This window comes from Pieris brassicae, chromosome 7 (genome assembly GCF_905147105.1).
Source record: "Pieris brassicae chromosome 7, ilPieBrab1.1, whole genome shotgun sequence".
In the NCBI taxonomy this organism is placed as follows: domain Eukaryota; kingdom Metazoa; phylum Arthropoda; class Insecta; order Lepidoptera; family Pieridae; genus Pieris; species Pieris brassicae.
The window spans coordinates 19,011,637-19,036,197 of record NC_059671.1 but is presented as its reverse complement, the minus strand read 5'-3'; the positions used below and the strand labels follow the sequence as shown (position 1 = coordinate 19,036,197).

Here is a 24,561-nt window from a genome sequence, read left to right as displayed (position 1 = left end):
TATTTAAAGACGTGAAGTGAATTCCTGAAAAAAATTTATTCTATTTTTAAATAAAGCAATTTTTTTAACAAATTTTAAAACCTTATAATTAGTATGAATCCTCCTCTTGCTAAAATCATAGACTAATTGTTTTTTTTTTCAATTATTGCTAACAATTAGTCATACATAATAGTATCGAGTTCATATTCAATCATCGTACATAATCAAGATATTTAAAAGTACAAGGCCAATTTTTTAATTATGTTTTTAGATTATATAAAAAAATACGACTGCTAAAAAACTAATTTTCATAAAATAATTCCGAACTGCCAAAAAATTCCGTAAGAAAACAAATTAAGCGGCCATTGTTCTAAAACAACACTATTATTATTGGAAGCAAAGTCCCAACGATTGATTTCTTTGTCATCAAACAAAATCCCAAGTCAACATCCATTAGTACCCAATTTAAAATCGAATTAAAAATAAATACATCCGCCCCATCACGCGTGATTCAAGGCAACGGTAAAGGAAAATTTTACCCATTTTCCGAACCTGGGAGATTTACCCCAAATCGAATTCCGCTCCCAGGCCGGAATTGCTTCAATTTAACGGACGAATTTGTCTAATTCCAATTCTTATGCTGTGACAAATGTAGTGATTTTTATTCGGAGTACGTTTTCACTTCTTATTGCACCGTCGTGGATTAACTTTTGAATCTGGATTGATTTTTTTCTCTGATTGTATGAAAATATTAATACTCATACTTAGATAGTATAGATTACTGTTTAACTCGTATAGTCATGTTAAGCGAGAAGCCCATTGAAATTATATTACAATAATTTTTTTGCGCGCTTATTTTAATGGGCGTATGCGATGAATATTCACAATTATTCGATATGCGTACGAACACGAATTCTGCGTGAAGATTTTGACGTTTTTCACCTTATTAAGGCTTTGACTTTTTATAGCAGCAGTGACAATTTATTTTTTCTTAAAAAGTACTTTAAAGTGGTACTTTGTGTGCTTAGTTTCAGTTTTCTTTTTTTATCTATTATATATACTTTATTGATATTTTCTGTTTCGTATATTTTGTTTAACAAAATACTCGGTTTTGGCTTTGTATATGACAGAGATTAAGTTATAAAATATCATGATGTCCTTTGTTGTAAAATGTCAATATGTCTCATTCAATTTGTCAGTAGTGCGTAGAAGTAATGGCTCGCTAATCGGCGCTTGCGCCGGACGTGCGCACTGACTGTGTAACTTTAAGTAATAATGTCGGACGACGGTAGTGACACCAATTTTGCAATTATTAATCGCGTTGATACTGCGACATATACATAAATGTTGTTTTATAATGAGTACATGTGTATCTGTATTTGAAAATGTGAAATGTATTTAATTGAATTTTTAAAGATCAAATAAACTAATGCGTTTAAAGTTTATACATAATTTTACCGAATAGCACGAATTTTGGGAAATCCATTCTAAGTTTTGTGCAAAGTAAATAGAGGTAATGTTAATACTGCATGCGATGGTTTGATAGCGCTCCGAGATTGATTTAATGGTTGGATTAAACTGCACTTTGCGAAATGAGTTTGATTTAGTATATTTAAAATCTACTTTTGAATTACTATATGTATATTAGGTTCGCTTGATTGCATCTTAGGAATTTAAGTTTTAATTACAAAAGTAATTGTGCTGGTTGATATATATTGTCCTTTTTTATATCCGAAATGGAAATGAATTTGCGATCATTGCGACTTCGACATCAGGTCCCTGTAATTCAAAGACTGGGTTAGTCATACCCACTTAAACCACACTAGTAGATCCTACACGTGTTACAGGTTCCGGAGTCGGTCTCGCATACTAACGGGGCGATATATATAGTCCTAGGAGGAGACCACGCCTCACAAAATATTGACATTGTCATCCCCAACAACAATATGGTGAGAGAATATACCTTTGTGGCGCTCCTGACTGCTATTGTTACTTTAAAACATACCATAGTTTTCAAATGTAAAATTATTGTATTACTGTGAAGAAAAGTTCATTCCTAAGGTTCATATCAACGGAATCTTTCAAATTCTCTCTGTTTAAACCAACCTGGGTGGTACCTCTCACTCGAATTCTTCACTATTACAAATATACGGTACTCCCCCAGAGCTCGTAATATTCGGTAGTGGCCTGATGAATTATAAATAAAACGTAAGGTTAAAGTTGATTGACGCCATAATTGTCATATTTTATGTGGTGTACTTTAATAAATAAATGTCTGACTAAATAACGCGTAAATCTCCAGGGCAAATTTAGTACTAAAATAATTGTGTAACAATCTCATATTCCGTGCAGGTTGCAGGCAGTACCTACAACTTTGCTAAAGATTAGCTCACGCCAAACTTTAGTGAGTTCTTCGTGTAATCTCGGGATTCGAATATAGATCCTGATCTAAGAATCTACTGGCTGCATACTATGCAAGAGCGATATGTACGTAAATAAGCTAAGTACGCTTTTATTTCAGGCTAAAAAAAAGCAAAAAAATGTTGTGATCAAAATGCATAATGCAATTAAGAAAATCGTTTAAAATAACGAAAATTTGACATTTATATTTTCTAGTTTATAAGATATATATAGTGTATAAGATTGTGTAAATTAGTTGCATTAGGATATTTATTTGTACCTATTTTGTAATCTGTGATGTTAAATAAATATATAAAATAATATTTTACCTACATCATGTTTATGCCGTCAACTATATTCAGAAGGCATTGAAGAATAAAGCATGGCGTGATGATTGCCGTTCTACACCATTTCCTTGTAAACCAAAAGCTTGGCGATTAAAAAGAGTAGCGGAGAGATTCTTGCCAGTTCTTTTCGCTCTCACGAAGTAAATATAGATGGTCTATAAATACTTTCTTTAATGTAGACGTTCATAAGTGTACGTAGTTACCAATATGATTAAAATATATTTAAATTGATTTGATATATTTTAACAACTATTATAGATAAAGATTGTGTTTTACCTGTTTGATATTTTAATAGGCAAGTACGTAATCATTCCATTTGACGTGCAGATTTTACAATTCTCACTTTCTCAGTACAAGTAGATGGTAACTGTACTGTATAAGACATATGATATCACTCAAATATTTGATGTACACTTGAAGGTACACGTCAAAAAAGAACGAGGATAAGACGATAAAAAATAAAAATGTGTTTATTCATTATAAACAATGCTTAATAATGTGTAAGATTTGGGAAGCCTTTTAAGTAAAAAATACCTCCCAGCTTTCCCATAACAATTATTTTGAAGGTGAACTAAGTCGTGAACTTATTTCAAAGTAGCATATTTCCAACTGCCTTCTTATTTCTGATTCCATTGCTATGTATAGACTCCAAATAACAAAGAAGATCTATTCATCTTATGCAATAACTTTCACTCAACTGTGAGCTTGCATATTCGCATTGATATAGAATTCGCAGCACTTAACGAAATGAGAGCGCCGTGTCGCTCCGCTGATTGATCACTCCAATCGCGGTATATAATAGTGTATAAGCGAATTGGATTTTTACAATATAAATATGTTTTAGTCTATTTATTTCATTTCGATATTGACCCTTTTTATTCACATTACTAAAACTCGTTTGCAAGAAATAACGTGAAGTTCGAATTTAAGCGCGAATGGCCACAGATAACTATAATTGTAATTTGCACAGACTATAGATCCGCAAATGCGTCCGAATATTAATAGTCCGTGTATTAAAGAAGCCACGACACAGTAAAAATTATAAAACCTAGTGTAGTTCCTAGTGGCTTCAGCATGCGACTCTTATTCCTGAGGTCGTAGGTCTGATCCCCGACTGTGGACCACCAATGAACTTTCTTTCTATGTGCGCATTTAACATTCACTCGAACGGCGAAGGAAAACATCATGAGGAAACCGGCTTGCCTTAGACCCAAAAAGTCGACGGCGTGAGTGAGGCACACAAGGCTGATCACCTACTTGCCAAAACAAAGTAACAAATCATGAAACAGATACAGAATTCTGAGGCCCAGACCTAAAAAAGTTGTAGCGCCGTTGTTATTTTTAACAATAAAAGAATACAAAATATTTGAAACCATCTATTAATTTACTGAAACTATTGAAATGAGAATCTTGTTATATATCAAAGACAAATAAAATCTACAATACATGGAAAAGCATTATGTGAAACGCTTAAAATAAATCCCGTTCTGTTGTTATTGGAAATAATGTCACTCAGTTGCCTCACGCGTAAAACTAGATAAGTGTCAAATGATAGCCCGAAATTTGGGATGTAGGATATTTTAAAAATAGAATTCGTAAAATTTATCTTCTAAGTTGATATATCATATTTATATGTTTTATTTAATTAAATAGTTAGTATGAGAAACATCTTGATCAAATATTGAAAAAATTATGATATCGTTCATTAGATATCGAGAATATTATTGTGGTCTTACTTTAGAGTTTATCGGTATTCTTAATTGCTTAACGCATTTTGATAACAACACCGTATACACTTGAGACAATAATCATAGACATCCTATGTAATAGTAAATGAAATATTATGTTATCTTTTTTACCTAACGAAAAATTAGTGTTAGATTTTGTATTTGTATTGTTTGCATAACAATTTACTGTAAATGAAAACAGATACTAAAAATTAAAAGCAAAACCTTCTTTCGATTCCATTCTAAACTGTAAATAAAAATAAACGTTCGAATTTCGAATTGCCAGCATTGTTGCAATAACCGATGAGAACTTGAACGAACAAATTTCCGAACGCTCATTCCGATAAATGGAATCGAAATATCGACGTAAATGACCCAAAACCGGGTTCATTATCATCCACATTGGATATTAATTCCCGCAGGATCTGGCGTTAGGGCTCTTCCACGTGATACATCATATTTTGACAGCTCCAAGTAGAACTTTAGAAGCCATAGTCAAAGTTTAGGACGGAATTCTACGTGAGTTCCACATTCAAAATATCAGCCGTAATGCGTTCTAAGGTATAAAACGTAGATTTATTATATGAAATGCTTGTTTTGTTTTTATTATTGTTGTGAATATGTTTATTAAACTTAATTTGAATTATTTAGTAGGTATCGTATATGTCTTAAATATATTTAAAAAACAAACAAACAAATGAGCTGTCAATGTAAAAAGCGTAATCTAGCTTTTAAGAAGTTTATTAAAAGTTTATATAATGAACACGTCTTAGTGTAAATATATATAAGTTTAACAAAATTGTTTTAAATATAAAAATGGAGGGCGCAGTAGCTGTCTATTGAATTAGCTACATTGCTTTGTTCCACGAGACTAGAATTTTCTAGAGACAAAATATATAAGACTAGTCTGAAGCGAAGCGGCCGTCACTATTAAACAATATTATATTTGAATTTGGAATACAGTATAATTTAAGCTTCTTATGTTCTGTGTTTTGAACACATTACACACACCTTAAAACAATTCAAGAACTATAAAGTCCCAGGAAACATAAGTTGTTAACCTGTGGATGTTAATTGTCATTCCTTATTTGTGGTGACCCTTATAACGCTTCGATTGCTTGTGTCAGGTGGGACCGTTTACTGTCCCGTTGTCAATGCCCGTTACATTGAACGTTAATTTGGGCGATAATGATGTGAATTTGAATATCGATTGCCTATTGCGTTTTACTGACCCATATCAATTGTGACGTGAAAATTAATGGTAACGAGAACAATTAAATATAGACTATTATTTTCATACAACATTCTTGACAGATTTACTAGTGGGTGACCAAAAATTAAGTGCCATAACCACTAATACACTTCTCATTTATACCGATATACCTATGGCTCAATTGTCTTTTTTAATGGAACAAGCGATTAGGCACTTTAGATAGCTAGTCTCCGCCCGAAGACACCAGCACTCAAGGGGGATTACGGAAGTCTTGATGATTTGATGCCCTTTGAGGGTAATTTTAAGCTCAATTTTTTATGACTTAGTACTCCTGAGTCGTATCGGTCAGGATTTACTTCGATTGGCAGCTGGTTTAATGAAGAGGTTTGGCACGCCAAAAAGCGTCTATGTATTTTTATATTTATGTTCACTTATTATTCACTTTCAGAATAACAATGACTGTTCCATACCCCACAAGATGGATACGATTTTAAACAATGTAGCAAAAATAAACCAGTGTCTACTACTAATGCCTAATTTTTTTTAGGCTGGGGCTGAATTGTGTATCTGTTTCGTGATCATTTCATTTCTCTAATAGTCATGTAGATAATAAGCCTTTGGTGTCTGTCACGCGTTGTCGATTTTGTAGATCGGTTCATGCCGGTTTCCTGTCTATGTTTTTCTTCATCTCAGTAGCGAGTGTTACATGCTCATATATCAGTATACAGCCGGGGTACGGACCTATGACCTCAAGAATGAGCCAGGAATGAGCTCACTAGCTACTCAAAAACAACAACCGCACTGCTATAATATAGATACGTGAATATCGAGGAAGTTTTTAGACCGTATAGGGCATAGCTAGTCAATATCTAATAATGTCTTCATAACTGAGTGTCACATTCTGAAAGGCTAGAAACGAACTCCTCAGCCTTCTGGCCGTGTCGATAGGGGGTGTAGTTGAATCAGGTGAATCGAAATGAAAGTTGCATATAAAAAATCCAATCTTCAGCCGTTTCTTGAGACCAAGTTCTGAATATTATCAGTTTCACTCATATTTTTGGTAATTGCAAACATTAATCTGGTAACTGTGAGTGTAAGTAGGGTATATTAATCCGTAAAATTAGACTTTAAGAGCTAATTACTTCAAGTGTTTCGCGCGCAGCGGAAAAATGTATGAAGATAGTCTCGGATGTTTGAGTTAGTCAGTTTGAAGCGCTATACGTTTTATGAAACTTAACCTAATTATTCTTCATACAGTAACCTACTTTTAGGAATAAACGTTTATAACTGCGAAGGAATTGTTATATTACCTACCTTATTTCTGTAGATAGTTTTGAAAACTAACTAATATAACAGTAATAACATATAATAGTTTTAGGATTATTTTAATACAAATTGTCTTATTCCGTGCGTTCATAAATGAAAGAAGTACGTATATAAAAAAACATATAGCAATAACGCATTAAAGAGTGACTTTAATAATCGTTATAAGTGAAATAAACATTAATTTATGAAAACATCAATAGTTATTCTGTATCTCGTCAGTCACCGAGAGCAACGTAGTACTTGTAAATAATGACAATGCACAAAAACCTTGACGTTTACGTGATTATAGGAATGATACGTCACATGAAATGGTGCGACGCCATCTTGCATAAATAAGCGTTTCGCGGGTTTTTCTAAATTACGAATGTTTTGTTTGAATTTTTAAAGCCTTAACATCATTATAAATAACAATTTTTAAATATTTGTAAATAATCTGAAATGTTTTTTTAAAATCTTGTCAAATAGGTAATTATTTCTCTCTTGTAAATTGTATGTTACATTTAAGTTTAATTATAAAAGTAAATAAATTGCGTTACTCTGTATCACGTTAGTCACAGAGAGCAACGTAGAGCGCTTGTAAATAATGACAATGCAAAAAAAAACATGACGTTTACGTGGTTATAGGAATGATACGTTACATGAAATGGTGCGACGCCATCTTGCATAAATAAGCGTTTCGCGGGTTTTTCTAAATTACTAATGTTTTGTTTGAATTTTTAAAGCCTTAATATCATTATAAATAACGATTTGTAAATATTTGTAAATAATCTGAAATGTTTTTTAAAATCTCGACAAATAGCTATTGGTTTCTCTCTTGTAAATTGTATGTTACATTGAAGTTTAATTATAAAAGTAAAGAAATTGTTTTACGAAAATATAAGTAACGAATTCGTTATGAGCTTCTACGTGTCTATATTTAATAAAAATGACTTAAATTGTTTGTACGTCAAAATAAGAGACTTCCAGTTTCCAAAGCGCCTAAAATTCCGTACACAAATATTTTTATTATGTCTATCTTAAAGCTTCATCGCATGGATTCCTTCAAAAATATTTATAAGGGAAGGTTGTTTAAAATTAAAATAAATAACATTACAATTCTCGGTCGAAAAGAAAACAATAACGGTTGGACGCGTTCACGCCTCGTACACGTAAAAAGAAAAATATAATGTTTTAGATACAATGCGAGGTTATACGCGGCGTTTCACAATTCAGGTATTTTTAGAAGTGTATTTTGCGTTTTCATGATTTATGTGTAATGTGTTTGTTAGCTATTTTATGAACATAATTAAATCAAAAAGAGGGCAACTGGCGGCCTTATCGCTTTCGAGCGATCTAGCGAGTAAAGAAAAATATAAAAATGTATTAAATTACATAAGATAGGCAAGTAGTACGAAAATACATGTATTACACATTTATTAAGACAAAACTAAACAGGAACAAACTAAAATTACTTAATTTTCATAATAAGACACTCATCTCAATCATGACCTTGAGTTAAGTCAGCCTACAAGTTCTTGACAATAAAAAGGAAAAGGGAGGAGAAAACATAAAAACCTTTGTTTTGTAATTTAGTGGGCGTTGTACTCGCGACCATTAGCGTAATGGCGTTAATGGACTAGGCGCGCACGAGTATCGATAAAGATTGAATAATATTGTATTACTGAAAACTGTTTCATTTTCATTTTCAAGCAATAAGATGTATTAATCAGCCCTTTTTGGATCTTACGTGGATGTTTACTTTCAAGTATACCCATATGAATTTGTAGTGGGTTTGAACGCACACTCTTGAGCTGGCTTAATCTAGACTAACACTGCTCTAATCTGTGCGGAAAGAGAACTGTCATTGGACTTCAAGTGGGACGTTATCATGGTCCATCTGCAGGTATGTGTCTAGCTTTTATGTTTCGGGTGAAAATTAATATTAATAGATGAGATCCTGTGAAATTAGGGATATAATGGAGTGGAGATAACAAGAGTCTGATAAGTAAATTTGTTGTATTTTAGTATTGTCTTTTGTTAAAATAGCTTTTACACATAAAGATAAACACTTTTTGAACGGATTAAAGCTATGTATTATTTTTAAAACTTATATATAGTCATCATACTTGATACAGGTAAAAGTATGTTATAGAAAGGATATACATATATATACATGTATGAAAATTAAGAACTTAAGAAACTGAGCGTTAACCAGATCCATGCAAATTCCTCACAATCGTATAGCCCGCAATATCACGACGAACTCTTTGTGTTGAAGAAGTGGCATGTGTCCGCCAAGCATTCGCAAAATATCAATATATGTCAATTCTCAAAATGTAGCGTCATTTAGTGTTTCAACAAACATAACCTTTTAAAAAAACTATTTCAAGGGAGTTTGCTAAATATAATACAATTTGGTAATATTAAGTATAGCAGCCATCGCTAATAGAACGCCAAGTTATACCTGACAGCCCGTACTATGTGTTTCTCAAACGATTAAAAATAAAAGAGCATCGACACGCTATCGTTCAGCACTAAACAGAAAAAAAAATATTTCGTCTTGAGTAAAATTCCGGGTGCAAAACGCGATAATTCCCATAATGAATATTTAGTCGTACCGTTTTTTCAACTTTTCGCGTAAACTTCCGCAATTAATTCATTATTTTGCACTTTATAGTATCCCTAATCTGGATTAAGTGAAAAACCTTGTTCGCCAAATCCTTTTTTTAAGGAAAGGAATACACAGTTAAGAAACTATTTGTTATAAAGGTTTAGCCCAATTCATCCCAAATAACTAACTAAAATTATAAAGCTACTTGTCCGTCCGTTCACGTCCGTTCTCACCTCACTCGGACAAGCAAAAAAGCTGGGGTGACAACAGAGCATGCGGAAATTAAGAAACGGCTTAAATATAAGAGTCTTGCCTCCAACTTTGATTTTATTTCCATTGGAGAAGAGACTCTTGGGCCGCGGGGTTCAAGTGCACAGGCGCTAATTAAAGATTTAGGTTGGCGACTGGTAGATAATACCGGTTACCAGAGCTGATGCTTTCATCGCTCAACGAATAAGTATCGCAGTGAGGAAATGCTGCCAGTGTTAAAGACCACAGGGACCAAATTTATTAAATTTTAATTATTTATATTATTACTATGTAGGTTAAGAAAATTGCAAATACTGTATAAGAAAACAATAAAAACATTTCTCCAAATGTTTTGTTCATAGATATGTAAAAAAATATTTATATTTTTAAAACGATTATATTACAGCTATAGGAAACTCTTCAGAGTACTACTGGTGCTTATATAAGCATGTTAAATTGAATTCCAGAGTCAGCAATGCAAAACTGATACTATTAGTCCGTCACCTCTAAACATTCCGAGCTAGTGAGCAGCGTTTGACCAGAATCGCAATGTGTACACAGAATTCACATTCGGTTGTCTTTGCTTTAACTGGTTTCAATGATATTCATTGCGTAACATTTCTAGTATCTAGTATTAAAATTAATTTTAAATGTTTTCCAATAATTATAATGTATTTCGTGGCATATTTCGCATACATAATATTTCGTATGGACTGTACAATGACTATGATTTGATGGAGTACATAATTTTAGACTTTTTGCTTTAGCTTGATTTTGCTTTTATAATGTTTACCACTCAAAAGCTACACAGCTAGGGAATGTTTGATTTTTATAGAAATTACATAAACGTATTTATATATATTCATTTTCGAGTGACGAAAGTTATAAAACTCTCCTAAAACTAATTTTAATTTCAAATTATTCTCGAATTATTTGGGACAAATCCATCCCAAGGACTAGTATCATTTCAATATTTGTCAAATTTATAAAAAAACTTTATTGATTAATTTACGTTTACCGAAGACTTTGAATTTATTTAGTAATAATTCTCTAATTTCACTTAGGAGTTTGTTGTATAAACGAATACAATTTTTATATAAGGAATGGTTTATCTTCTAGAGCCTGGTCAGATCAGTTCTCTTTCGAGAATTATACTGGTGAAAGTCACTATTTGTTTTAAAATCGCTTGTATGTTTTTGTACATAAAACACAAGGCTTCAAGAATATATTGACCAGATAGTGTCCATAATATTAATTCCTTAACTCAATTAAACAGTACTATTATATGTACTTATACAGTGATGGGAATAAGGCGTAATGGTAAAACAGATAAATATCAGGAAATGTTATGAATGAAACAATCAAACGTTGATTTTTGTTGTTGCTACGCTTAACTATTGAAATTTATTCTATTACTTTTAATAATCATAATTTATTGTGCTATGTTATTATTTAATTGTTTCATAGTTTAGAATCAATACTTATTGAATAAAAGTACGAATATTGTTGCGAACAATCAGAGCAGAGCAAATGCTCTTAGTGGGTTCGAGTGAATCTGTGCTTTTGACAGTGACAGTGACACTGACAGAGACCTCGAGACACTGGACAGTACTGTTGGAGTATTCAGTTAGATTCTGTTAGTAATTGTAAATTTAGAATCCTATAGTTATTTTGAGTTTGATCACTTCGGTGATGAGAAGTTGGACTGAGGTTTAATAGATTGTGATTATGAGATTGGTGAACCTAATGCTACAATTTAATTTATAACGCTCGTTGTAACATAAACAAGAGTTATTTTTAGTGTTAAAGGAATCAATCTACATTAATTATTGTATGATAATTATTCGTGTCTTTTGTGACACATTATACCCACATAACGCCTACCAAACTCAATAATGACGTTGTCATTAACGATCGAGTAACGATGTATCTCCTACAAATAGATTATATTCATATCACATTATTTTTTTTTAAACTTATCTCTGCACTGAGATATCATTAATATTTAGCCTAACTTAAGACTAATAAGTAATTTAAGTCTAACCTAATTATTATAAGATACTCTACCCACGGAGATAACATATATGGTATATATCTTTAAAGCTAAAAAATATTACAACCAAACTTATCGACATCTAAATTAATAACATAATACACTTATATAACCATTTGCTTTGTGTGACAGCTTTCTAATAGCATCCCTGAAAAGCGGTGAGCTTATCCCTTGTAGGTAAGCCTGAGCTTATGACTGGGTCTCTTTTTTTAATTTTGCTATTTAGAATTAAAAGCTATTTAGAGTTCGCTTAGTGGCTTATCCCTGATGTCGTAGATACTGTCTCCCTTTGCACCAATAGAATTTCTATCTATGTGCGCATTTAACATTCGCTTGAACGGTAAGGGAAATCGTCGTGAGGAAACCGGCTTGCCTTAGAAAGTCGATGGCCAGGCGCAGGAGTTTGATATAAAGCAAATCAAATCATGAAACATATATAGAAATCTAAGGCCCATATTCAAATAATTAGACTACTTTAATAACTCTATATTTTAATTATGGTCGTTCAAGAAAAGAGCGTACCAATACTTAAAAGGCGGCATTGAGAGAGTCCATGAATATCATTTAGTACCAGATGTGCCTTCTACCCCTTTGGCCCCTGTTTAAAAAAAAATAGATACTTCTTTCAAATCGTCTATCTGTCACACACACTTTCACTAAGTAAAGTTAAAACGCGTACTAAAATCTAAATATTTACTCATATCCATGTATATCGCATTTTGAACGGTTATGAAGTTCAAATAAAAATATATATATGTTGTCGCTAATAACTTAAAGTTAGATAAATACTACATATCTTTCCTTCCATATGAATCATACTTGAATGACATAGACATAACATTTATAACAAAACACACACACACAGAAACACATACTATAACAATATTCAAAGATAAAAAAAAGAATGAGAGATAACAATTTTTTTTTAAAGAACAGGGTACATTTTAAGTGTGTGTGCTGTGGTTGTAATTGGCCCTGGCTCAGCATTATGCTGTGGAGTAGACAGTTCCACAGCGCTGGTCATTCTGTCAGAGACCACAGCAGCCAGCTTGCGCCTCAGTCGCAAAAAATATATTATATTTTTGTTTTTGCCTTCATTCATTAATAGATAAAATGATATAATTTTACGAACCACATAAGGTAATCCGTTGACTTAACACAGAAGCACCTAGATTGGGTAAACCTAAGACAAACTATGAGAAAGTTGTGCATCAAACAATGCAAGCCCGCATGATATAATATTTCTAAAGCGCATTAAACAAAGTTGCGTTGAGTTGGTGTCGGAGTTGAGTACTAATTAAATTGTTTAAAGCACTCGCAATAGTTCGGACCAAACAAGCGGCTTGGAGACGCTCCCCGTTAGCTGTTTCGTGCATATTGAGGCAACCGTGTATAACTTGAGGTACAAAATGTATGCATTAATAATTATGTAGTGTGGCGGTAGAAAATTGTACTACATATCTTGTAGGACGCAAACACGTGAAAGTCTTTTTAATCGGCCCAACAAGATGGATGGGATGATTCGACAATGGGCCTTGCCGTCATATAAAAATATAATTTTGTATCATATGTTTATAGAAAACAGTTTTTTTTTAAATTGATATATCTGTTATAACGACATCGAAGAGACTATTCATATTTGGTCGTAAAAACCGTTAGTCGTAATAGCCGATGACGATGTTATTAAGTACATAATTACCCGCCGGGACCTTTGATTTTGGACAATATAACTGGTATGTTCTAAACGATGTTGCTTGTTGTAAACTTTTTGACTGTATATGATCATTATAAATCAAAAATGGCTAATTGAATGTACGTAAAATGTTTCAAAAGTACTTTAAGTACAATGGAATAAAAACTTAACATAGTGAACATAACTACTACTTTGACTACATATACGTATAATCGACAGAGACACAAATATAGAAATGACAACCCAAAGTATGGACTAAAAAGAAATGGATTGATTTATAGAATCAATATATCAAAAGCTGTCCGAAATATTGGAAGAATAGACAAGAATATTAACTGACAGTGTAAGTGTAACGCAACGAAAGCGGTTACAAACAGTTTAAGCGAAAACCTGCCGGAATTGAAGGAAAAAAATAAGAAACTTAAATCGGAGATTGTGTTATTAAGCGACAAAATAAAGGTTTGGTTAAATCAACTGAATTTTGCGCTATTGATATAACTAATTTAAATTCCCGTTCATCATGAGCATTGTCAATCTAGTTGTCAGATGTTCTAACACTAACACGAATGTGCAATAAATTCGTAATAATAATAATTTGACGTATGCCAGTCTGTATAGTGATCAATATAATGTCAGTATATCTTTCTTACCCAAACCATAAAGATCTTGATCACCAATCACAACATCACACTTAAGTTTGTTGGTCACATGTTGCGCAGCTAAATTATTAAGACAATAGCACCCTGACAAGGAATTAACATAGACTGATGAAACAATCACACGCTTGTTCCAATTTGACACTAAACGTAAGCCGAAATGTCAAAGGGCAGGAAGCTGGGCACATTCACAATGTATTTACTCGATGCAATGCTGAACAAACATCGTCTACATACACTAAACATTACCTTTGTTCACTCGCCCGGAATATTTAGAGGCAAACACGTGTAGCCGAATGTGAATAAATATGAATGATTAGATTGTTGTTTTGGTTTTTTTTGTCAACAGAAAATGCTGATTTTATACGTATATTGTATACATCAAAGGATCCTAACGTTTACTTTTCTCAATTGAAACCATTTATTATTTTAATGATTGTTAATTATGTCATTACATATAAATAGTCATAATAAAGCCAAATCGACTTCAAGAACGCGCGAGCATTGAGAGAGTATATAGGTATGATACCCGATGAATCTGCCAACTGTTCTATAAAAAAAGAATGTGAACTTGTTCAATATTGTCAAACTATAATACACTTTCATTAAGTGAAATACAAACGCGTCATAAAATCAGAATGAAATATCTTTCACTGATATAGACATGTCATAAAGGTTAAATCCAAAACAAATATCTTCTTATCTGGTCTCAAATCAATAGCAGTTATGCAGAATTCTTTCGGTTAGGTTCTTCTGATTAGAATATTACTATATAAAGCGAATGCAAGTACGGAATACGCACGATTGATTGTAATAAATACAAAACAGTTTTAAATGGGATTTAACTATATTGAAATCGAATTGGCCCATATTTAATTTTGCAATTTATAAAACATTCAGTCAAAAAGAATTAACAAATCCTAATATACATTATATGCGTATATAAATCGTGAAGCACTTTGCTTCGCAAATTACCGATTTGGAATATATAGATAATTCCCCTTCAGCGTCCGTGGCGGTTAGAGATTTTTCTTTATATTTATTTAGTTGCCAAGTTGCATTTCAACCCAAAACTTCTCAAGGTAAATTGCACTGCAAGTCAGTAGCGCAAATGTTTGAATTGTAGAGTGGAATTGGTTTACTTTCAGCGATTCAAAGGCAATGTTTACATGTAAATATAAAAATTCTCTGCTTCTAAATTAATTTTTATGAGGAAAAATATAAACTCAACTTCTAATATTTTCTACTCTAATAGCGGCAATTCTTTATAATGTAAATCATTGTTAGGCAATCCTCAAACTTGAAGTTACATTTGTGCCGAACACACACCAATTTTTTGGGTGGCATGCCGGTTCCCTAACGATGTTTCGTTCACCGTACGAGCGAGTGCTAAATGCGCACATTGGCAGAAAGTCTGCTGGTGCACAGTCGCGGATCGGACCTACGATCAAAAGACACACGATGTCTACAGGGATGAGAGCCATACATTAGAACCATTAGGCTAAAAATGCTATTAATACATCTATTAATAAATTTGACTAGATTATAAGGGCCAAGGTTGTCACAGTCACATCAATTAGTGAAAAACGAATGAGGAAACTCCATAATAGTCTCTAGAATATAATTGAGAGGTCTTTCTATCAACCCTCACAAATAAGGTTGTATTGTGAGCGACGAAATTCACGACGAAAGCCGACTTACGTAAATAATATAATATTCGCTCATAATTGTTACATTTGCTTTATGAGTGTTGAGGTAGTAATAGTATAAATGCGAATTTAACTTTCTGTTAGAACAGTTGTCGAGAAATATGATATATTTCAGGCTATTTTAAAAAATAGCATATTTAAGTTCACATAAAATCGAAAGTTTATAAGGTATAGACGAATTTATTATGTCGACAAATAATACAACCTCAAGGGACACAATAATGAACAATTCAATTTTCATTGTTAGCTTTATTCACAGGTATTTTCTTTGAAAGGTATTGCTATTTTCTGACTTGATGCTGCATAAAGCAGTTAACGAAGAATGAAATTCATAAATAGAGCGTATGTAATATAATAGACGCAAGGGAAGGGATGTTCCTAGTGTGAAATTAATTGACAATGGGGACTCAGGGGAACTCAGTCCAGAATGCCCTAATGGAAGATTAATAATTATCTATGTAAATGAATAAATTAATAACTGATTTAGAAAACTTTCGTAATAATGGGTATAATATTGGGTACGGAAACCTGGTTATTCAAATTAGTGAAACACTTTCAGCGATTGATTTAAGTTGGAACGGCACCGCAAGAGTTCTAGTAAGTATATATGGTACCGAAATCGGAAACTATTGTTGTCATCGGCAACCAGCTACGTTGTTTAATTATAAAAATATAGGTATGAAAAATAAGTTATTTCCTTTCCGACTTGCTAACTTTAAATAAAAACTGTTAAACCCTTTGGTCAAAACAATGTTTATTCGTTTTGACAACATATTGTATGTAATAAAAAGATGACGGATAGTTCCCATTGTCAAGTTTTACAAGAGACGTTGCCATTTTGTGTGAAAAGGAGGGAAATATTGTTAGAGTAGAAGGATGGCGCGCGGGCCATATCCTACATACCTTTTGACTTCTCAGACGATTTGTCGCTATGACCGGAAAATTACGTAATTTGTGCATGCGCAGGTGCCGGTCCCATATGGGCCCGCATTAATCCTGAGTATTTCTTATAAAGAATTGTGGTATTAGCTTATGGTAGAAATACCAATAAACACATACTAAAAATATAGCGTTAAAGTGCTACAAGGAGTAAAAAAAACCTCAGAAACAGCAGTCAGTTTCTTACTAAAAACTTAATATTTTATTAGACACAGAGATACATTTTGTTATTAAGACGCTTTTTTAACAAGAACTCAGACATCATAAAATAATAATTTCCATACACAACATAATCACCGCCACGATATGACGATAAAAATGCCACACCAATAAGAGGCTCTGCCGCTTTTGACAGGCAATGAATATTATCAAGAATTACAATCAGTGAATGAAAGAAGCTCCTCCAAAATAACAACCTTAAGGGTGGATTGATCAGCCTAACCACCGGGCCGTGCCAGGCTAAATTGGACAATTTGCAAACTGGGTTAGCGCGTTTTGGGGTATGACGTTATCGCAGTGATTGTAGCCGTATTGCAGGTCATAGTCACTAGACTTCCCTTCAAAATGATTTGAAGTATAGAGTAGAACTATTCATTAGTATAGCAACATATATGTCATAGACTCTCTAACGCATGACCTGAGAACAGCCAACAAAATCGACTCTTCTTTACTATAAACGGTTTTAAAGGTTTTGTTTTGAAAAATATATAATCATTTTATTCCTAGTTACTTACCAGAACAGCGGTCTCTCGTGCCAAGCACAGAGGCGATTTGTGGTCGTTCTTCATTGATTACCAACTCAGCCCTCTCGTTGTATACCGAGTGAACCGTGGATACACAGGTCAGTCTTAACTGGCCACGTTCAAAGCTCTCTGGTCTCACTAGGAACGACAGCTGGCTGATTGAGGCAACCTGTAAGTCAAAAAATTCAAGGTAAAGATTTTAAAGTTTCAATGGCGAATATTCCTTATTTAAAACTTTGTAACCCTACTCCTTTTTCTTATAGAACGGGGCAAACGGGCAGAAGGCTCACCTGATGTTAAGTGGAGGAATCAGAACTGAGCGTTTTTCAACGCAGTTTTTGACCCGACCACCGCTATGTGGAACCAGCTGCCCGCTGAAGTATTTCCGAACCGATACGTCTTAGGTTCTTTCACGAAAAGAGCGTAATTACTTTTAAAACGCTGGCAACGCACTCGCGAGCCCACTGACATTGAGAGTGTCCATAGGCAGCGGTATCACTTAGCATCAGATGAGCCTCCTGGTTTGCCCCCAGTTCTATATAAAATAATAATAAGCGGTACCTAAGCCATATTAAGTAATTATGAGATTTTAATTTTACGAAGTTACTCACATGTGTCAGTATAATATATAGCGTCACAAGATTTTTAATAGTATTACAGGTTCGACATCAGTGTCTCGCACTATAAACAGAGCAGAGTAGCTTTCGTGTATTCCTACTACAACTACTCGTCTACTGTTACCGCTACTGCATACTTAGTAACGCATCCTGCCCCTTATAAACCCAATTTCAACCAAAGACACATCAATTAATTACTTGAAGTCGATATTATAAGTTATCCCAAATAATTTTATAATGTTGCAGTTAATTTATCGAGACTTATTTGATATATTACCTAAGATGACCGAGTTAATGCCCGAAAATCATGGTGGTATATCATAAATTATTTTTCCAAATGACGGTTGCCTGGAAGAAGAAGGTAATTTCATCAGCGTTAAAATGGCTGGAAGAGTTCCATGGTTCACAAGACGCTTAAGAGATCTCCAATTGTTTATACTAATAATAATAAGTTATTTGCAAGAATATGGTACAAACATGTTATGGTGGTACATTCGAATTCATAATGGCCACACAAAATAGGAATTTTACGTAGAAGTTATATACATTATGATTTATATCAATTAGTCAATTCTTATATTATTGGTATACAAAAAATCGATATGGCCATCCATTGGTCTTATTAAGTTTTTATCTGTACGTGCCTAAAGTGAAACAATTATTTATTAAAATCTTATTACGTTCTTTGATTTTGTTTTTATTCATATTTTATTAGCTTCGGTCTCATATAAAACAAGATATTTTTTGTCAATATTTATGTAAGATAATTATGAACTCTGTCAGTACGTAGTAACTCTACAGGCGCTTGACAGAAACCAGTGGAGAAATAGAGACATACAGTAGATAGACTGAGAGATGTAACGATATGAATAAATGAAGAGATATTATTGAATAATATTGACCAACGGAAACTTGAAACTCAAATGTTCGTACAAATAATGAAAGCCCAGATATTATTTAACACAAACAACCTGTGTTATTGTTATTTTGAAGTTCACGTTGCGTAGTTCCAATAGTTGGATATTGAATTTGCATAAGTTTCCAGTTTGCGTATTGACAAAACATAATTTTATAATTTATTAACTTAATGGTTTTCGAGGAGGAAATTGAAACGGTTTATTTATTGGTATAAGATTAATAGGTTATCAACCCAAAGGTCCTGCAATTTTTACTTTCTGTGTTGTTGTATTTTCCTTGTTCATAATGTGTTGGCTTTATTATACATATTACATTGAGTTCAGAGGTTTGATGGACACCAATCGACTTTCTGTCTAGTTGCGCATTTATCAATCTATCGAACCGTGAAGGAAAACGGGGTGTGTCAAGCACATGAGGCTATCACCACCTACCTACTATCAGCAACTGAAACCAATTGTTATAAATCTAACTACAACTACATATGGATGTCTCAAAACTTGAATTTTCTATGGTTTTTCGATTACATGCTAGAAAAATTAATAAATATTATCCTAACGGAACAACTAACAAATAAATATTTATGCGTACTAATATTCAATTGCTTTTAAAATTAAAAAAAAAAACTTTTTTCAATTGTCTTCGTATGAAGCAGTAAATAATGACCTATGAATTTTCTGAAAAAGTGTTATTTTGGGCAGGAGACTCATCTGTTGTTAAATGATACCACCATCCACGGACGCCCAGCTTGCAAGTGCGTTGGCGGCCTTTAGTACGCTCGTATCGATGAACCCGAAGTCGAATTGGTTTGGTGAACATACTTCAGTTTCGTACTAGTCCCAGGCGGTTTTACTTTTCCCGCCACTTCCAATAATTATCGTTCCATCATATTTATACAAAACCTAAACACATCTAAACCTAGATGATTAATTTAATAGCCAATTAGGGTTTAGTCACACCTTATTTGACGACTCTCTCGTACTTGTTGGTATTGGGTCAGTTACATCTTCATCAAGGCTATCTTGTTTCGATGTTGGGAACATCACTGTATCTTGACTTGGAAGAACTTCTCCATCCTGAAAATCAAGTAAACTACATTTGGTATATACTTGAAATAAATAAGGACTAGACGTAGCCTCTGTTCCTCCTACTGGTGTTTCAAAATACAAAGAATTAATGATATTCTTATCAACTAGTTAAGTAAATATAAAGTGAATTTATTTAAAAGTAATACACACATAAATCAAATAATATAAAGTATTGAATCAATTACTTAATTATGGTGAGTGGAACCACGTTTTTTAGGTCACAAATTAAAGTTTTAGGCATGTGTTAAATGAGGTCTTTAAAAATAATCATAAGGCTCGATTCACACTATGATGCCGTTCACAGTTCGATCTCAGTCCCTCCCCGGTCCGGTAATATATTCTTAATAAAATAAAAATATTCTTCCTATCGTATCACTCAAGTTCCGATTCGATATTGGGCCGGTTGAAATGAATATTTTATATGACTTGTACCGACGGTGTGAATACGTTTTTGTTGCAACTCCAATCTTTCTTCGGCCGTGCTGGGAGACGTTACATTTTTCTTCTAGTCATGGCTACTTAATAAATTGTGGAATTAAGAAAACACTTTTTAAACGGATTTGAGTTATGTTATTATTATTATTATAAACTTATAATTATTTACATAATTTTTAATTAATTTTTTTTTCCGACGTTTCGCGTGCTTTACAGCGTGCATGGTCACGACGTGACTGAAGACAAAAGGTTTGTGTGTCAAAAGTATTACAGCTGTGGAGAGAGTTGTGTTATCTATATATATTACCCCGAAGTTGATATCGATAAAAGATGACGGGTATTTGCAAAAATGACTCACGGTGTCCTCTATTTTCGCGGATTGTTTGTCTTGGGGTTTTAATTTGGATATTATTGGATCCCAGCTGTTTGATAATTTTAGGCCGTCTTCTCTATTGAAATTGGGGTGCTTTTTTATTTGAATGGCTTCGCGTACCCATCTTGGGAAGAACCTTTTTTCTTTCGCAAGTACTTTCGGTTAGTTGGTTGGATCTAGTTCTTAGGGTAGGAAATTAAACACTTCAATAATTACTTAATTTAATATAATTTACTTCACTGATTTTACGTAAACTGTATAACTTCAAACTTGTACAAAGAAAAAGCCCGTGCGCATGTGTCACAACCTCTTTTATAATCACAACTCCCTCCTTCGACTCGACCATCGCACTTCGGGGAGATGGTCGAGTCAAGTTTGCCCTATGTAAGACAGGCCAATTATGTAAGGTGTCGAACGCTTGAAATTATAAGTATATAATAATAATATATAGCTTCAATCCGTTTAAAAAGTGTTTTCTTAATGTGTAAAAGCTATGTTGACAAAAGACAAACTGTGGAATTCTAAAAAAAAGTACTCTATGCGTGTAAATTATAACATTTGATTATGAATAAATAATCACACTATAATTATTTTCGCCAACTTTTCTAAAATATATTTTCGAGAAAAACGTGTATATCGTGAAATTCGCGAACATTTTAAAACAATATTTGACTGTTTTGCGCTTTCAATAAATACTTTATATATAAAGTGAAATGTTATTAATCGGTTTTGGTTTGTAGATTTAATAGTTAAGTTAAATCCAAACTGTGGTCATGACCCCATGGATCTGGAACCTGGACAGGTGAACTTTAACTGTCCCCCTCTCCAGACTCATTCACAGTCAAAATATTATTATCGGAGGACAATACGTCCAATAATAATAATTTAATTTAGTTAAAATTTTTAATCACATTTTCGAAAGACTGTAACATGACGCGTTGAACACGACATTCCATGGCGATCGAACTTATTAAAATTCTGTTTGAGAGTAATTATAGAGTACTATATTGCGAATATTTTTGTGCAAAATTAACTAGTTCTGTATTTTCATACTAATATTGTCAAGAGGAATTTTTTGTATCATTTAACAATCAAACCCAAAACTGGGGCGATCAAAATGCTTGGTGATAGTTTTATTAACTATTTCTGGCTATATTTGAATGTGAAATGTTAAAAAAGTTTAGCCGTGCAAAGCCCGGACATGCCACTTGTGTAACTACTCTCTATCTTTAGGTCTAAGGCTTGCTGGTTTCCTTCACCATACGGAGTGTTAATTACCCAATACGGCTGTCGCACGCAAGCTACTACCTATATATCAAAAAGATAGCTCTATCACAATATTTTGTCACATATATCGTTTGCCCCAGGGAAAACTGTCGTAAAACAAATTCAATTTTTTTTCCGGAAAAATAAAATAATGCTATTATTACTAGCCTGCTAAGTACATTACATATACAAATATCAAATGAAAGCTATTTTTTTGTTGTAGATATTTAGCGTACATATTTCAAGTTAAATGTTCAAGTAATTCATCTAATTAGACTGGAGAGCTAAAGCGATTTTACGATTGTTTTACTGTTTAAACATAATTACGGATGACACAGTAACCGTACATTACAACCACACATTTTGAGGGATGAATACAATGTAATAATCTATTAACGCTCTTTTCGCGGAAATATTATGATTGGTGAAACAGAGATGTTTGTATGATTATTTCATAAATTAAAATATAAACTAAAACTATCTTTATCTTTGTTCCGATCTGTTTCAGGAAAGTTAAATTAGGTAAACGAATAACATTGTGGACAAATAACTACCATATAATAAAGGCAACCACATATCATTTATAAATAAAATATTTTGCACAAATTTTGAAAATAAGTGTACATAACCCAAGGATGTCAAAAACGATAAAACATTGAAACAGTCGTAATAGTCCTTTACGACTTTTTTCCCCGAGGCAAGCGATGTATAGAAATATAATATAATAGCGATTTTTATATGTCATTTTAGGCGTAGCCCTTTGGTTCGATATATAATAATCATAGTCGAAATTATAGTCATTACAGAGTCCATACAAAATATAGATACTAGGAGATAATAGAAGCGGTAATGACTATGTTGGAGATGGCGTAATGATTGTGAACGATAGTCTTGTTTGTAAGCGCACGCCCATTAATCAATGTCTAAAACCAATTAGAGAAATTGTTAGGAGAAAATCTCGAAACTCGCGGTTCATTGTTTGACGTGAATTAGTAAGGATATTTATGAGTTGAAATTTTGATTAAGTTTTAATTACAAACGATATTGATCAAAACTATTTTGCATTAATTTCGGAGCTGAAGTTTGATCATGTCTTTGACAACATTAGTTTTGAATGTTCAGTATTAAATACAGCGTCATATTCGTTTTAATTATGAGAAATTAATTCGATATTAAATAAATTTTATGTGATATACAAGTTGTAAATTTGTCAATTAAATAAGGTTAAATATTACAACCTACTGTTTTGCTTAGTTAAAATAATAATAGTTTCTTTATTTTCTCCAATACATTTGCAGTAAACAATAAGGTTACAGTTAAGAAGGTATTGGGAGACTGGTTTTTAAAGTAGGTTCATTCCACATTGTCCATTCCACAACAAAGCCACTTTGAGTGGTAACAAAAAGTACATATTCCTATATGGATAGGCAAACAAATTAAAAGTTTCAAAAAGAAGAAGAACAAATAACTACATGAGTAGTTAGAAGTTAATAGAAATAAAGTTGCATGGCTGAATCTAACTTTTGTCTAATTTTTGTTTTTATTGAATCATAATACTTGCCTTGATTGAATAAAACCTGTTTTGCGAAGAGCAAACAAAGACTAGCGATTTTATTAAATATTAAGTATCTTATGAGTTATTTAAATTTGGCGTTTTCTTTTTTCATCCGTCTCATCTCACGCAAATTTCAGGCATACGTTTGTTTCACTAGAGCGGGCGGAGGGAGACGCGCGGCGGAAATCATAAATTTTGTTAGCGAATGCTCGCTTAAGTCATTTTCCAAAGAGCATGTGAGTCATACTACCAAAACATGTTTGCGGCGTTTCATTTTCGAATGGTATAATTCAAAAATGAAGTGTTTTCACCTATGCATACCTAATGCGAATAACAGATACTTGTTACCTTACTTGTTATAGTAACCTTTTTAATGGTAACAAGAACTGCATTAAATAAATCCTCGATCCATAAGGTTTACCTGTATAGTATCAACAAAGGGGCCAAAAGCCTTCCACGGGCTGAATATGATGTTGGTGTTTTCATCTCCGGGGGCGTGGGTGGGGCCAGCCATCGGTATTGACACAGCCGGGCTGGGCAGTATACGTTGTTGGATTATTGGCTTGCCTTGAATCTGAAACGAAATGGGTAACGATTAGATCCAGAAACTATAAGGGATTAATTTATTACAGATTATAATTTTATTTCATCTGATATTATATTCATAATTATACAGTGATACTCTTCG

The 24,561-nt window shown here is 33.1% G+C and overlaps 1 protein-coding gene across 1 annotated transcript in view; it reads right to left on the bottom strand.

Moving 5' to 3' along the window:
• Positions 1–24,561, bottom strand: part of LOC123711916 — a 236,161-nt gene that overhangs the window by 16,721 nt on the left and 194,879 nt on the right. The window contains exons 6-8 of the mRNA XM_045664779.1: positions 24,295–24,447; positions 20,116–20,232; positions 17,616–17,793 (exon numbers count right to left, since the gene is read on the bottom strand). Coding sequence (XP_045520735.1) covers positions 17,616–17,793; positions 20,116–20,232; positions 24,295–24,447 — 448 coding nt within the window. The remainder of the gene's footprint in view (positions 1–17,615; positions 17,794–20,115; positions 20,233–24,294; positions 24,448–24,561) is intronic.